This window comes from Periplaneta americana, chromosome 14, assembly GCF_040183065.1.
Source record: "Periplaneta americana isolate PAMFEO1 chromosome 14, P.americana_PAMFEO1_priV1, whole genome shotgun sequence".
Taxonomy (NCBI): domain Eukaryota; kingdom Metazoa; phylum Arthropoda; class Insecta; order Blattodea; family Blattidae; genus Periplaneta; species Periplaneta americana.
Window position 1 is genome coordinate 101,810,710 of NC_091130.1, and position 13,846 is coordinate 101,824,555.

At 34.1% G+C, this 13,846-nt stretch overlaps 1 protein-coding gene across 3 annotated transcripts in view; it reads left to right on the forward strand.

The window, feature by feature from the left end:
* LOC138713609 (uncharacterized) overlaps positions 1–13,846 on the forward strand; it is a 625,997-nt gene that overhangs the window by 518,550 nt on the left and 93,601 nt on the right. For all 3 annotated transcript variants that reach the window (XM_069845830.1, XM_069845831.1, XM_069845833.1), the window contains exon 4: positions 4,038–4,235. In XM_069845830.1, coding sequence (XP_069701931.1) covers positions 4,038–4,235 — 198 coding nt within the window. The remainder of the gene's footprint in view (positions 1–4,037; positions 4,236–13,846) is intronic.

The following is a 13,846-nucleotide window of genomic DNA, read 5'->3' on the forward strand; positions in this document are numbered from 1 at the left end:
TTTGACACAAACACTTGGTGTAATATGATGGAGGGTACTATCTGAATTAACTGAAATAGATACCTCATTCTATTTTAATTTATGCTCTTATCAAGTTTTGCAACTCACCGCTTCATGTATATAGTACATTCCTCCGTAGTGCTTATATATTGTTTCTAATAAAGATGTATAAATTTTTACCTGGATGGTATATTAATATTTAGTACTGCAGTTCATTTACACCTCATGACAATTCAGAGAATAGTCAAGATAATATGATGATTTAAATCATAACACAACATGTAGGCCTATGGTTCCATATGTACTGCAGTTATTAGAAATAGATGAAATTATAATTTAAAACGCAACTCTCTATTTAATCTCTGTTTCAAACCACAAGAATATTGATGACGATAAGAATATAGCAATAATTTTTGCATTGCTTAATATAACATCACTTATCCATGGTATTTACTACGATACAGCACTGCGAACTTCTATAAGAGGGCTCGGGAGTAAAATATGGTAACTGACATTTCGGTCAAAAAATGAGATATGTAGCATAGAATATGGTATCTTACATTCTGCGTGTAACGCAGTAGTTAGTTTTCCAACATCTCAACAGATGGCAGAAGTATAGAGATTTTCTGGTAACTATACAAAATATTGCATGTATAAACGTTTACGTACCTAATGACTTCAATACAATAAAACGTCACTTACCATGTTTTACTCCCGAACCCCTCATATATTTTATGATAAACCCCCGCTAGGTGAATTTCTAATCCACAGCAGACTACCAAGCTTATGTTCCTATATCTGGGTTCAGATCAGTCTCAAACTAGCGTCACCAGTCAACGATCGAGGTCACGAAATGGTCACGGTATGAAGCTCAGACAAAATGATGTTGATGAGTAGAACAAAACAACTGCGATTTTGTTCGCCACAAGTTCCACTATTAATTTATGACTAAAGAAGTCTTAATCTCACATTAACACAATCACTGACCGTTTGCATGACAGGCTGAAAAACAGGAAAAAATCCTAAAGCTATATACTGGGAGGGAACCTGCCTAGAGGCGCCTTTTCAGAATAAATATTTGAACCTAAAAAAATTGGAACAAAGAATGTAATTTCAACAATAATATTAGAACAAGAATATTTATTACACAAATAAATAATCCACTAGGAACAGGAGTACTTCTAAACCAGGCCTGCAGAAGCCGTAAGTGGAGGAAATGTGACGTCGGCGTCACTCCATTTCTATTGGGGATGATGGACTTCTGCGTAGAGTTGTTTACATTCTTTACGTGTGGAAGATCCATCATTGGTGGCACTGTAGTTTTCAAAAAGGATTGTATAAAGTCATTGTATTTATAATGCGTTATGTCGTTTCAAGTTTTGCAATTATACTAGATCTTCTGTCGATAGTTTCTTTGAGATTTCTTTGCACCTATCCTGCTTTGGATTTTCCAAAAATTTCCTCCTATCATCACCTACGGAACCATAAATTCGTAACAATTGAGTAATGAACCTTGAAATTAATATAAATGTCACTATTTATTTCAACACAAAATGAACACAACGAGTGAGGTCCTTAATTTAACAGTATATAAATAAATGTTGAATGTACAGTTCGTAATAATGAACTTACCCGAAAGTTTGTCTATTCCATAATTCTTAATAGGGGCTTTGTTGAAATGTGGTTTAAAATTGAAATGACGAGTATAAATAAATTGTATGGGACACAGTAAACAAGCAATGCTTTCGTTTTCTTCAAAAACAAAAAAATCATATTCCCATTTCTATTGGAAGTAGTATTTCTTCTCGGGTTTATATTTTTCCATGTTCCAGTTCTCTTCAAACTGCAGTACGTGTATTCATTCATTCATTCATTCATTCGATTGCAGTGTGTTACAATGTTGAATGACAGCATTGACCTCCGGTCATATAGCTATCACTCACTTATCAACATATAATTATATATACATAGGTAGACCTTCTTACATTATAGTAGTATTTAGTAGTATTTATTTATTTAACCTGGTAGAGATAGGGCCATCAGGCCTTCTCTGCCCCTCTACCAGGGGATTACAACTATAATATGAAGAATAAAATTACAATTAATATTAAATTTACAATTACAATAAAAATTAAAGTACGACAAGATTACCTGATTAATGAAAGCTAGACGTTTTATCATAAAAGTTAAGAACAAAGAATATTTTTGTATTTACTGAATTACAAATTGAACCTAGAATAACAAAATTCTATAGTGATGAAATTAATTAATAATTAATAATAATTTATTTAATCTGACAGGATTAAGGCCATAAGGCCTTCTCTTCCATCCTACCAGATAGCACATATAAACACAAAAAATAAATACAAATACTGATGAAAATAATACAAATTAAGTTAAAGCCCTATAGAGGGTCAACAGAGTCAAAAGAACACTATAGAGCTCTCATCGAGCTAATACAAGAAAAAAGAAAGAAAGCAGGGATAGCAATGATATTGATAACTGACAATAATAACAATAATAGTAATAATAGTAATAATAATAATAATAAATACATTACATATTAATTTTCAATTTTACAACAGCATAGTTACAATATTTACTATATATCATTGGTTAAGATGAAGTTGCGCAACCTGACATGTGTTCAACAAGCAATTCCACGAACTAGAATGTGATTTTTTAATTTAAATTTGTATTTTGATATTGTCCGACAGTCTCTAACATGGTCAGGGAGAGAATTCCAGAGGCGTGGAATAGATATGCTGAAAGATGATGTGTAGAAGGATGTTCTGTGCAGAGGAATAGAGAGAAGGTACATGTTCCGGGTTCGAGGTAGTGAAAGGTAAACAAAACGAGATGCTAGGTAAGAGGGTGTGGAAGTGTGGATGATTTTAAATAGTAATAAGAGAGAGTTGAAGAATCTTCTTTCTTTAAGTGGACTCCAAGACAACAATTCTAGTGACGGTGTTACATGATCGAATTTTCTAATGTTACAAACGAAACGAACGCAGATATTGTGAACACGCTGTAGTCTATGGGCAAGATCAGTATTTAGATTCGTGAATAGAGAATCGCAATAATCGAAGTGGGGCATCACTAAAGTTTGGATCAGGTTCTATTTAAGGCTGAGAGGTAAAACGTTAGTTAAGTGTTTGAGGGAATGAATTATGGAAAAAGTTTTTTTTATATATGTAGGTCACTTGACTTTGAAAATTTAAATTTGAATCTAAATATACCCCTAAATTTTTTACTGTCTTACTATATGTAATTGTTGTATTATTTATTTTTGTATTTGATACAGTGGCTAGATCTATTTTGTTTAACGCTCGTTACCGGATATTGAAATATTTTGTGGTAGATTAAGAGAACTATTTACAATAAAACATGCCTGGACGAGTCTCAATTACTGACCAAGTGCCTAGTAAGTTTGTGTTTGAATTCAATTTTATTTCGACAGTCTCTGATGCTAGCAGGTAACGAATTGCAGAGTCCTGGCAGGGCTATTATATGCACACATTACATTTTAAAATTTATTGTACATGTCTTTTAACTTATTTATTTCCCTCATTCGTTTTTCTCTTACTTCCCAAAAGTATGTTCCTAAGAATTTTATTATCTGTTCATTTGTAATTCTTGATAGCGTATTGTGTACCTGCCGCTGCGAGAATGAATGTTGATATAACCGAGCGTAAATAGAACGCTATGACCACACTGCTAGAAAATGAGGGAGGGTAGGAGGGGTACGAAAACAGTCGCTCTGGGGAGCTACAGTTCTGCAGGTCTGTTCTAAACGTATCACTCGGATCAATCGTAAAAATAGCAGGTGATATGATGCAATTATTTTGTCAATATAATCAAGAATTATTAATTGTAAAAACAATTGTAACATTATTAACCACAATTAAATACTCTATTGTGCATACTGGTACGTACTTGATGGTTTGGCTGACAACTGCATTCCAAACGTTCTTGTTTAGTGATTAAAATAAGTGAAGACGACTGACAGATGTGAAGATCATCTTGTGTTTCCTCAGGCTTTCTGCGTCCCGGGGTTGGAGAACACACTGTAAGCAACTTTGGGCTGCTGGACCAGATTGCCGCATTGCAGTGGATCAAGGAAAACATCCAGGAATTCGGGGGCGACCCAAATAGTGTCACCTTGATGGGGCACGGCACGGGAGCTGCTTGTGTCAACTACCTCATGGTATCACCAGTGTCTCAAGGCATGCACGGTAAGTTGCAATCGTCAGAGCATTCAGTAAACACAGAGACCCAGTTCCTATTCCGTATTCAGACTAACGGTAAACTTCGCTAAACACAGCGTCCTGAAATGACGTTTGTATTTAACAACACAGAAACTTACTGTATGTACCATATTACTTTTTGTAGATACCTGCATACATAGCAGTGCTATTTGAAATGCACAAATATGACTTCTGTATTTTTATACAAAATTCATCCATACATACATATGCAAAGTGGAAGTGAAAAAAACCTTGCAGATATTCAGAGCGCATAGCTCATGCTGTATGTAACAAAATAGTTAATAACATATTAGTGGAGAGTTCATACTTTTCCCAGAAAAACTGTTTTTTCCCCAAATGTTTAACATTCTCTTATTCTATAACTATTGCGGATGGGATGGTGATTTTTGTTCATATTGATAGAAAATCTAATAAAGAGTCATTTATCCCTCTGGCGTATTCCAACGGCGTGGACTTTTTTCGTATAAATTTAATATAAAAACGGCCATTTTCAATTCTCTGAACGAAGCGAACAGATTATAACGATGTAGGCACAGAGGGTAGCGGGAGATAGTCCACGTATGAAGACAGATCTGAGTTCGTTGACCTCTTAAATCTGTATTACGAAATGAAAGAGCTGTGTGTTTGCGGCGAGGTTGCTATACTGTTGAAATTTCCAACTTAATTTTCTAATTAACCGTGCATTTAATCACAAAACGTAGCTAATATATCTGTGGCCGGGAGGAAAAAGGTCTAAGTAAATTTTTGTGAAAATGAGATTTTTATAAACTTTAAGCACAAGGTAAACAGTACTATAATTGTTTAAGACCCATTTTGCATTCCTAATAATTTACATTTCTCATTTATTTTGACATGAAAAAGGTGTTATGTTTAATAGTCCCTTCTAGTCAGTTTGGCTTCTAGTCTTAAAAGGGCTTAAGTGCGGCTAATTTTGGAAATAATCAAGAAAATTGTTAAATGAGCAACATTACCTATTTTAGAAGAAATAGGCCTATAAACAAATAATATCCAGGAAAAACCTTTTAATTAAAAAACTCTATTATAATTAACACCAATTTCAATCTTTCTACTGCTCTCCTGAAAAGTATAAAATTTTTACTTAAGACCTTTTTCCTCCCGGTCACAGATATGTTTTTTATTTCTTTAAGTGTACCCTACTATCCCTGTCAATCTCCAGGGTTATTTCACTTCCACTCTGTATACATACATACATACATACATACATACATACATTGTGTACATAGACATAATAATAATAATAATAATAATAATAATAATATACTGGGAACAGTCACCGGCGTGGCTCAGTCGGTTAAGGCACTTGCCTGCCGGTCTGAAGCTGCGCTCGGGCGCGGGTTCGATCCCCGCTTGGGCTGATTACCTGGTTGGGTTTTTCCGAGGTTTTCCCAAACCGCAAGGTGAGTGCCAGGTAATCTATGGCGAATCCTCGGCCTCATATCGCCAAATACCATCTCGCTATCACCAATCTTATCGACGCTAAATAACCTCGTAGTTGATACAGCGTCGTTAAGTAACCAACTTAAAAAAATATGTATATTGGGAACAAGAGAGATGAACAGGTCAACCCCATAAACTTGTATAAGACGTAAAATACTAATAATAAAATTATGTAAATTGTGTAAATTATGGAATGAAAATACAGTCCTGTGGTCACTAGAACCAGCTGCATATTAGGATCAAGGTTAGAGGGACAAATACAGTACACGTCAATAAATTACCTAATTCCCGTTAAAAGAGGACCAGCCGCTTTATTGGACCAAAACGCATGGTCTCAATTAAGCGGAATCCACTATAAATTAAGTTTCGACGTTGTCTTTCTGATAGATACTTCAAATTTATAGTCCCAACTTAATACCTTTTCCTGTCACTTTATAAACATCTTCTGCAACTGATATAGTTCGTACTTACGAACAAATTAAGTCTCAACAATACATATTTTAGATGGAATTAGTAGTTGATTTATTTTGTCATTGCACGATATACAAAGAGAAAGTCGCTACTTTTATTTCACTCTGAATTGGTGACTTTGAATACTCTGTGTATTATAAGTTACGTTTCCACCGTTCCTGATAAATGAAATATGTTTTCGCATTAGCTCACTTTTTTCTGGCTGCCTATTCATCTGCTTACAGCGATTTTTCTGGAAAGATTTTGTTTATATTGAATCTAGTGTTAATTTAACTGGCAATGATGCATAGGAAATACAAGTAATTCTTATTGATATGTAAGAGGTCTTTACTTGAAATCGATAACGCACAATATCGAAGGTTCCGAAATAGATTATAAGGACTTCTTTTTAATGTTTTTATGCGTGCTTGGCGAGATGATGAAATGAGATAATCAATATGTTCCTATGTCTCGGAGAGTAAGAGCCCAAGCTAGATTTAGTGACATGTCTTAGTGAAGAATTGATTATTGTTGCAGGATTGAATCCCTGTCATAAAAGCTCTTGTTATGCGTGAGTGAATCACTTTTAAGTTCAGAGTATTGTAATTAAAAAATAATAATTGGAATAATTACAATACAGGTATATAATATTCAAATTCAAATTCAAATTTATTTACAATTTACATTTGAAATGATACATCTGAATAGATACCCGAAATGAGTATATGCTCGTGCTCGGGTACAGTCCAGTAACCTACATAAATTTTACAGAGATCAACAATAATGCTGATGATGGAAATAATAGTAACAATAATAATAATAATAATAATAATAATAATAATCATAATAGAAATAATAATTGAATAATCATGACGGAGATGATACAAAGATAGTAATACAAAATAATTCATTAATAATAATGATGATGATAATAATAATAATAATAATAATAATAATATTATTATTATTATTATTATTATTATTATTAGTGATAAAACAAAAATATTTACAATAATAAAATAAATACTAAGACGGCTAAAATAAAATATAAAACCACTAGCGAGAGTTAACACAACTTAAGCATATAATAACCGGAAAAAAAATGAGGAGCTCGAAAATCAACGGAATTGTTCGTTGTATCGCAGACGACAGCAACCGCCGTATTGACGTTGTGTTATGCATTAATGGAAGTAGGGGGGAGCCTAAAGTCTACGTAATTGCTGTTCTCTTCGAATCTTCTCGTACAATTATGGGAAGTTAATGCTGCAAAAACAAAATGTCTACGAGTCAAACTGTTCATTATTACTAGACATCGGATTTTTAGGCACTAAAAATTGCAGTTTTAGGCGCCTAAAATAAGCTCAAAATATGTAAAATTAGGCTCTATTTTAATGAAAATAGGCATTTTAGGCACATCTAGGTATCATACTTATTTCTTTCACTGAAATTTTTAGTTATACACTAAAATACGCACAAAAAAGTATGTTTAAACATTAAAAAAGAATACTATATTATATTTATAAACAGAGCTGCACAAATTTAATATATTGAAACTAATGAAATAATGATTATTGATATCAAGATTACTCATTTTAAGTTATTGAAATTCAGTTCCATGCTCAGACTTTATTATAATTATCTGCACAGTACACCACCAGAATTTTTTCTAAATTCTCCACAGTTAACCTTTGCCTTTTGTCACTGAGAATCATTTTGAAAGCAGAAAAACTTCTTTCAACCGAAACTGATGTGAGAGGCGCAAATTTTAAATTAGGTACAATAGAAACATCTATACTTACTGGAACATTTACACTTTCCCCCGATATCACTCTTGATACTTTTTCCAACAATGAAAATCCTACATTCTTATTTAATACGTTGTCCCACTTATTTTTAACTTTTTTCCCAGTTTCGCCCAAAGCAGAATGTATGTTCACTTGAGCTTCCGTTACTATTGCTATTTGGCTACAAAGAGATTGTTTTTCACGTTCTAATTGTTCAATGCTTGCAGGTATGAAAGAAAAGTTTGATGTTATGTAGGCAATATCGTTTTTCACTCGTGAGTCATTCAGACAATCTTTCACTGCTTTCACACACGCTGCACTATCAGTTTCAGGTAATTTATCAATAACTGTGACCACTTCTTTAAAATACTTAGAATAATACACCACTGACTGAATCCAGGTTCCCCATCGTGTAACAACCGGCTGAGGTGGAAGTGGGATATCTGGAAAGTTCTCTCTGAATATTGAAATCCTGGATGGGGCTTTACAAAAACATTTTTTTGTGTTAGAAATAAACGAATTGACAAGAGTAAATTCATTCCGGATTGTTTCAGAAACCCTGTGAAGGCCATGTGCTAGACAGGTTACATGCGTGAGGTTAGGATAAAATGTTTTAAGAAGTGGAGCTGCAGTAACCATGTATGAGGCAGCATCAGTACAAAACAACAGAACTTTAGAATCGTCTATATTACCTGAGTATAAAGACTGTAGGCCTTTATTTACAAAATAAGCAATGGCTTGGCTATTCACCTTCGAAAGCTCCTTAACACATACGAGGTGTGGAATCAAAGGTCCATCAGGATTAAGTTTTCCTACTACCATATTTGCTATATACCTATTCATAGGATCTGAAGTTTCATCCACAGAGACCCATATGTAAGAATCACCTATATCCTCCCGAATGGAAGCTAAAGTTTCATTGTATATTCTGTCTAAGTAATTTTTTCTTAGGGTCGACTCAGATGGGATATTTTGTTTGCAGTATTTTTGTAAAAACTGTCTTAAAACCGGATTTTCAATTGCATTCCAGGGAATGTTAGCAGCAACAAACGCTCTGGTTAAATCAGCATAGAAATTGCTGCTGAGATTGGATGAAATAGGCTGTGTTAGTAAAGTTTGTTGCAGTTGATTTTTCTGCTGAGCTTTAGCCTTATGAGCCGCTCCTTGCACATGCTGCTTTAGGTGGCACGTCTTTTCTTGCGAAATCTAAAAATGTAAAGTAAACTGAATTAAAATAAAATCCTAATTGTTGTATTGCCGTATTTCTATCACAAAGTTAATGGGTTCGAACAATCAAAATTTTAATGACCTGCAAATACTTTAACTATCGGAATTTAAAAGGTTAAAGTGTAGTGGTCTTAAAAAGAATTATACCTCAGGATAGCTCAGTCAATGTATAAATATTATAGGCCTACTCATTAAAATTAATAGAATTTATATATTTCAACTATTGTTACATACCTGTTTGCTACAAATCTTGCAGAATATTATTTTTCCATCATAAGTGAATTCTGAATATTCTGTTAGCCATTGCCGGATCAATGTAGATTTTGCACTTATATTTTTCGGCATTATCGCGTTAAACTTCACAGGAAAACGTCCTACCCCTCAAAACTCCTCAACACAAATAAGGTGAGGGAAAGAGCAACTGTTAACGAGCATTCAAATGAACCGTTGTTATTGAGATTCAATTGGACAAAAATACAAAGTTCCACGTATTGTTGCATTTCCTGGTAGTGTTAACACTAGGAGGGCCATTCTTTTAAATATTTTGTAACGGTTTACTCTACTAATTCGCAGTTTTACGGCTTTTCATAAATATTTCAGAAACACTCTTTCTCCAAAAATTGTGATTTTATGACACTCTGAAGGGCAGTACAGCTAATCGGTTTCAGACCGAAAACAGTCATTTTTATAGTATAGTATATCTCTGAATCGGTAGCAGCACATGTTGTGATTGTTGTCTGCTTCAAAACTAAGGTTGGTTCTTTGTCGGCATTTATGCCTCCAAACATGTTAAATTCGGTGAAATCTATTGCGAGTGTCGTGAGATTCAAAACATTTTGTTTCCTTTATCAATGGTTTCATGGCCGGTGTGAAGCAAACTTTCCACTTTTTAAATGCCTTAAATTTCTCAGTGAATGCATGTATAAATTATAAAAAGTAAGAGTAAAATGCGAAACTTTACAGTGAGTTAGGCACTTTTAGGCGAATATTAACAAATTAGGCTCTAATAACCGTTTTAGGGCATTTTAGGGCACTATAAAACTCTTTGAATACCTTTCAATTTCCATGAAACACAAATATTAATAATTATTTTTACTTTTCTCCTAAAGAAACAAAATAGGCATTTGCCCTAGAATCCGATGTCTGATTATTACCAGTGTAATACTGAAATATAATAATCAAGTTTCAGTTATAGATCTCTCCTTTTATGCAAGAGGTATCATATCAAAATATTTTATGAATGGTGGGGAAAACATAAATTTCAAGAACTCTAGTGACAAGAGATAGTGACAAGTACAATCAAGTGTATCTGTGGCGATGCTAAGAACTCATTTGTTGGAGATATGACTTTGTACAACATTATTTAAATATATCGAGAGAAGTGAAACTGCCTTTGGTATTATAAATAATGTCTTTTTGTATGTAATAACCTACAGGAAACGAAATTTCCTCTTTATTGGAGTGCTACTTAATGATTTCACTTGTGGTTGTCTTTCCAATAATACGAGTGTTAATAAACGGAACGTTGCTTGGTGCCTCGACGGCATGGTTCTTCTGCATAGTACATAGAAAGGAAGTGATTTGACTAAGTTGGTGTAAACAATAAGTAGTATGCCTACATTCCAGTTACCCAAGGACTCGTAACCCATTCCACGCAGTTTTGGTTTACATCTGCGGTGACCAAAACTCGAGCTGCAGTGATTACTTGCGACAGACAGCCTATGAAGTAAGGAGACGGAGGAAAGGTACTTGGCATGAAAACTACAACCATTGGTGGTTCCTAAACTAACGTCTTGATCAATCCCGCGGATAAAAATCTCAAGCTTTGCTGTATCAATAATGTCTAGGCTTCGTATTCCAGCTACCTAAAGACTGAAGTTAAAGACACATTGGGTATATAGTACGCAGAACACAGGTAATGCAACAGATAAGGATATAAAAAAACAGGTCGTCGCTGCGTGTTCGTGGAGTACAGTCAACTCCCGACATTCTGAAGCTATACTAGTAAAAACATGCTGAAGCTGTGATGTTCATTTTCTTCGTGACCTTTGCAATGACAATAACGTGCATTCGTAAGTTACTTAACTTGAACTTATGCGGATGTCACAAGAAAATATTTTATATTGAAAGACATTCTTTTAATAACACATGACGTTATTGGTGCATGCTGTAGTACAAGATATTGGTATTATCTGATACTTTTTCTTGTTTCATTAGAATATTGCATATGTCGCTCATCACTGAAAACCCACTAATTTTATATGTATTTTTCTAGAAATCCTCTGAAATGTAGATTACCTAATTCATTAATTGGGATGTTGGCACTGAACATCATGCTAGACTATACAAATCCATGCTAAAAGTCGAGTTAATATCTTCATAATTTTCACATTTTGATGGTACTGGTTCTGTTGGATTATGTTAAACATAATTTCGTGCCTTTTGATATAATTGCAGTGCACTGTTTTTGTGACTTTCAGGTTTATTTTACACAATGTATATGTAATGTTGTCTATATTGACAGTGAAAATATTAATTCAAATATCCTCAATTATGACCTGTAATATTGCACGCTTGAGCGTCTTACCTAAGACATTTTCCTCTGGAATGAACATTCAATCAGGCACAAAGATGTAGTTATTTAAATAATACGACTAGTAAGAGCAGTGATCGATAACACTGCTCATTATGACTGCGTTCCGGCTTTGATTTGTTATAGCGAAAGGCAGAGCGTGCATAACTATTTTGCATACGATACGAACATACCTATACCTGCGCTGTGACGTCACATATACTTAGAATCAAGCAACTTCATTCCAGCTTATAGGTAGCTGAATTATGAAGTCTAGTAATGTCACTACTGTCATCAAGAACCAGTGAATAATATACGAATTTTCTTGCTTCCTTTTTTAACCTTCCTCTTGAATATAATCAGGAATTTTCTAAATCTTTTCCTAGATACTTTGTCGAGAAATTCGTAGTTTTTCAAAATTAAAATATTATGGACAAGTTATTTAAGCTATTTTAATCATTACTCTTTTGAGAAATTCTGTTTCTATTAAAAGGCTTTAGAGCACGAGATACGTATTTCAAACCACGTTAGGTAGCTAACTTCCTTACTTTTATTTATCTCATCTTTGTCTTCCTGGCTATGATTTAAAACATGTCAATTCCTGGCGTTTGACATTTCGTTGGCACATAATACTGAATCAGTTTTTCTACAATATTATTATTAAATAATTAAGTAATAAATAGTTACCCTCGTCTAAAGATTAAGAAGATTAAAATTGAGATAAAATCTAATAATTTTATTTTTCTAGGGAGAAGATCTAAAAATATCAATATTCATGCACGCACAGAAGAATTATAGAAACACAAACTTAGTGGTCAGTAATAATAATAATAATAATAATAATAATAATAATAATAATAATAATACATTATTCAACGTGGCAATTAATGTTTCTATATACTCCTAATTGAACAGTTGAGCAAAGTAAACATATTACATTTTGTCCGACAGAACAACAAAAAAGTTCTCATTCTTTACGAAACCATCTCTTACTGCTTGTAGAGACAGAGTTTGTAGAGCGACATGATACCGCCACTGCTTGCCTTCAGTTCGTGAATGAAACACACAACAATGTACAGGAAACTCTTAGTACCCGTTTGAATGTCTGTGATTACACGATGTAATCACGACACCCGCTTTGGTCACCGCTGGTTTGCAGTAAACACATGATCAAAGCTCGGAACTTGGGGACTTGTGTATCGTGCGCATGGGTAGGCCTGTTACAGGTATAACGTACACAAAGCTCACACTGCAAGTGCTCAGGGACAGTCGTAGGCCTATGTACGAAGAAAGTGGTCACGTCGAACGACAAGACGGATGACGAAACTGTGTCATATCGAAGCCAGTGACATTCAGAGAATTACAGGTAAATGGTCTGTTTGAGAAATTAGAAAATATATGTTATTTCGAATGGGTATTATAGGCTAGAAGCTTGAAAAAAAAAAATATTTTTTTTAATTTTAGGTACAGAATATCATGGAGGAATTCGAGAGAGATACATTATTTTCTCCGAATGGAGAGTTTATATTTTGTAAGTTGTGCCACACACAAACTAGAGGCATTCATTGAAAGACATAGCAGTACCTTAAATTGGTGGAATTGAAAACTATATTCTAGAAACAAATTGGATATCGGCTACTTATTTTTCTCAGATACGAGATCAGCTAGCAACTGCTGAAAATCGAATGGAAAACAGTAACAGTGTAAACATTCAGTATTTTAAGTTTTTCTCGTCACTCCATGTGACGCGGAAATAAGTTTTTATCGTTTCAAATCACGTTTAACTAACAGGCGAAGACGTTATGGGCTCGAAAATCTTCAAATGTAAGTAGTCACATACAGTAATAAAATGTACAGATCAGAAAAGTAAATTTGATATATTGCTCATGTTTATTTTTATTATATATATCTGCTATAAAATTACGTGTTTCAACCTACCATAATACTATCAATATGTTGTTCAGCCAGAAACCACTTTTCTAGCAGACCTGGCAGTACCGCCGTGCTGGAAGCGGGAGTTTGTTGACATTGAAGTCCGGTCGCTTAGCCATGTGCAAAGACACAAGTCCCCAAGTTCCGAGCTTTGC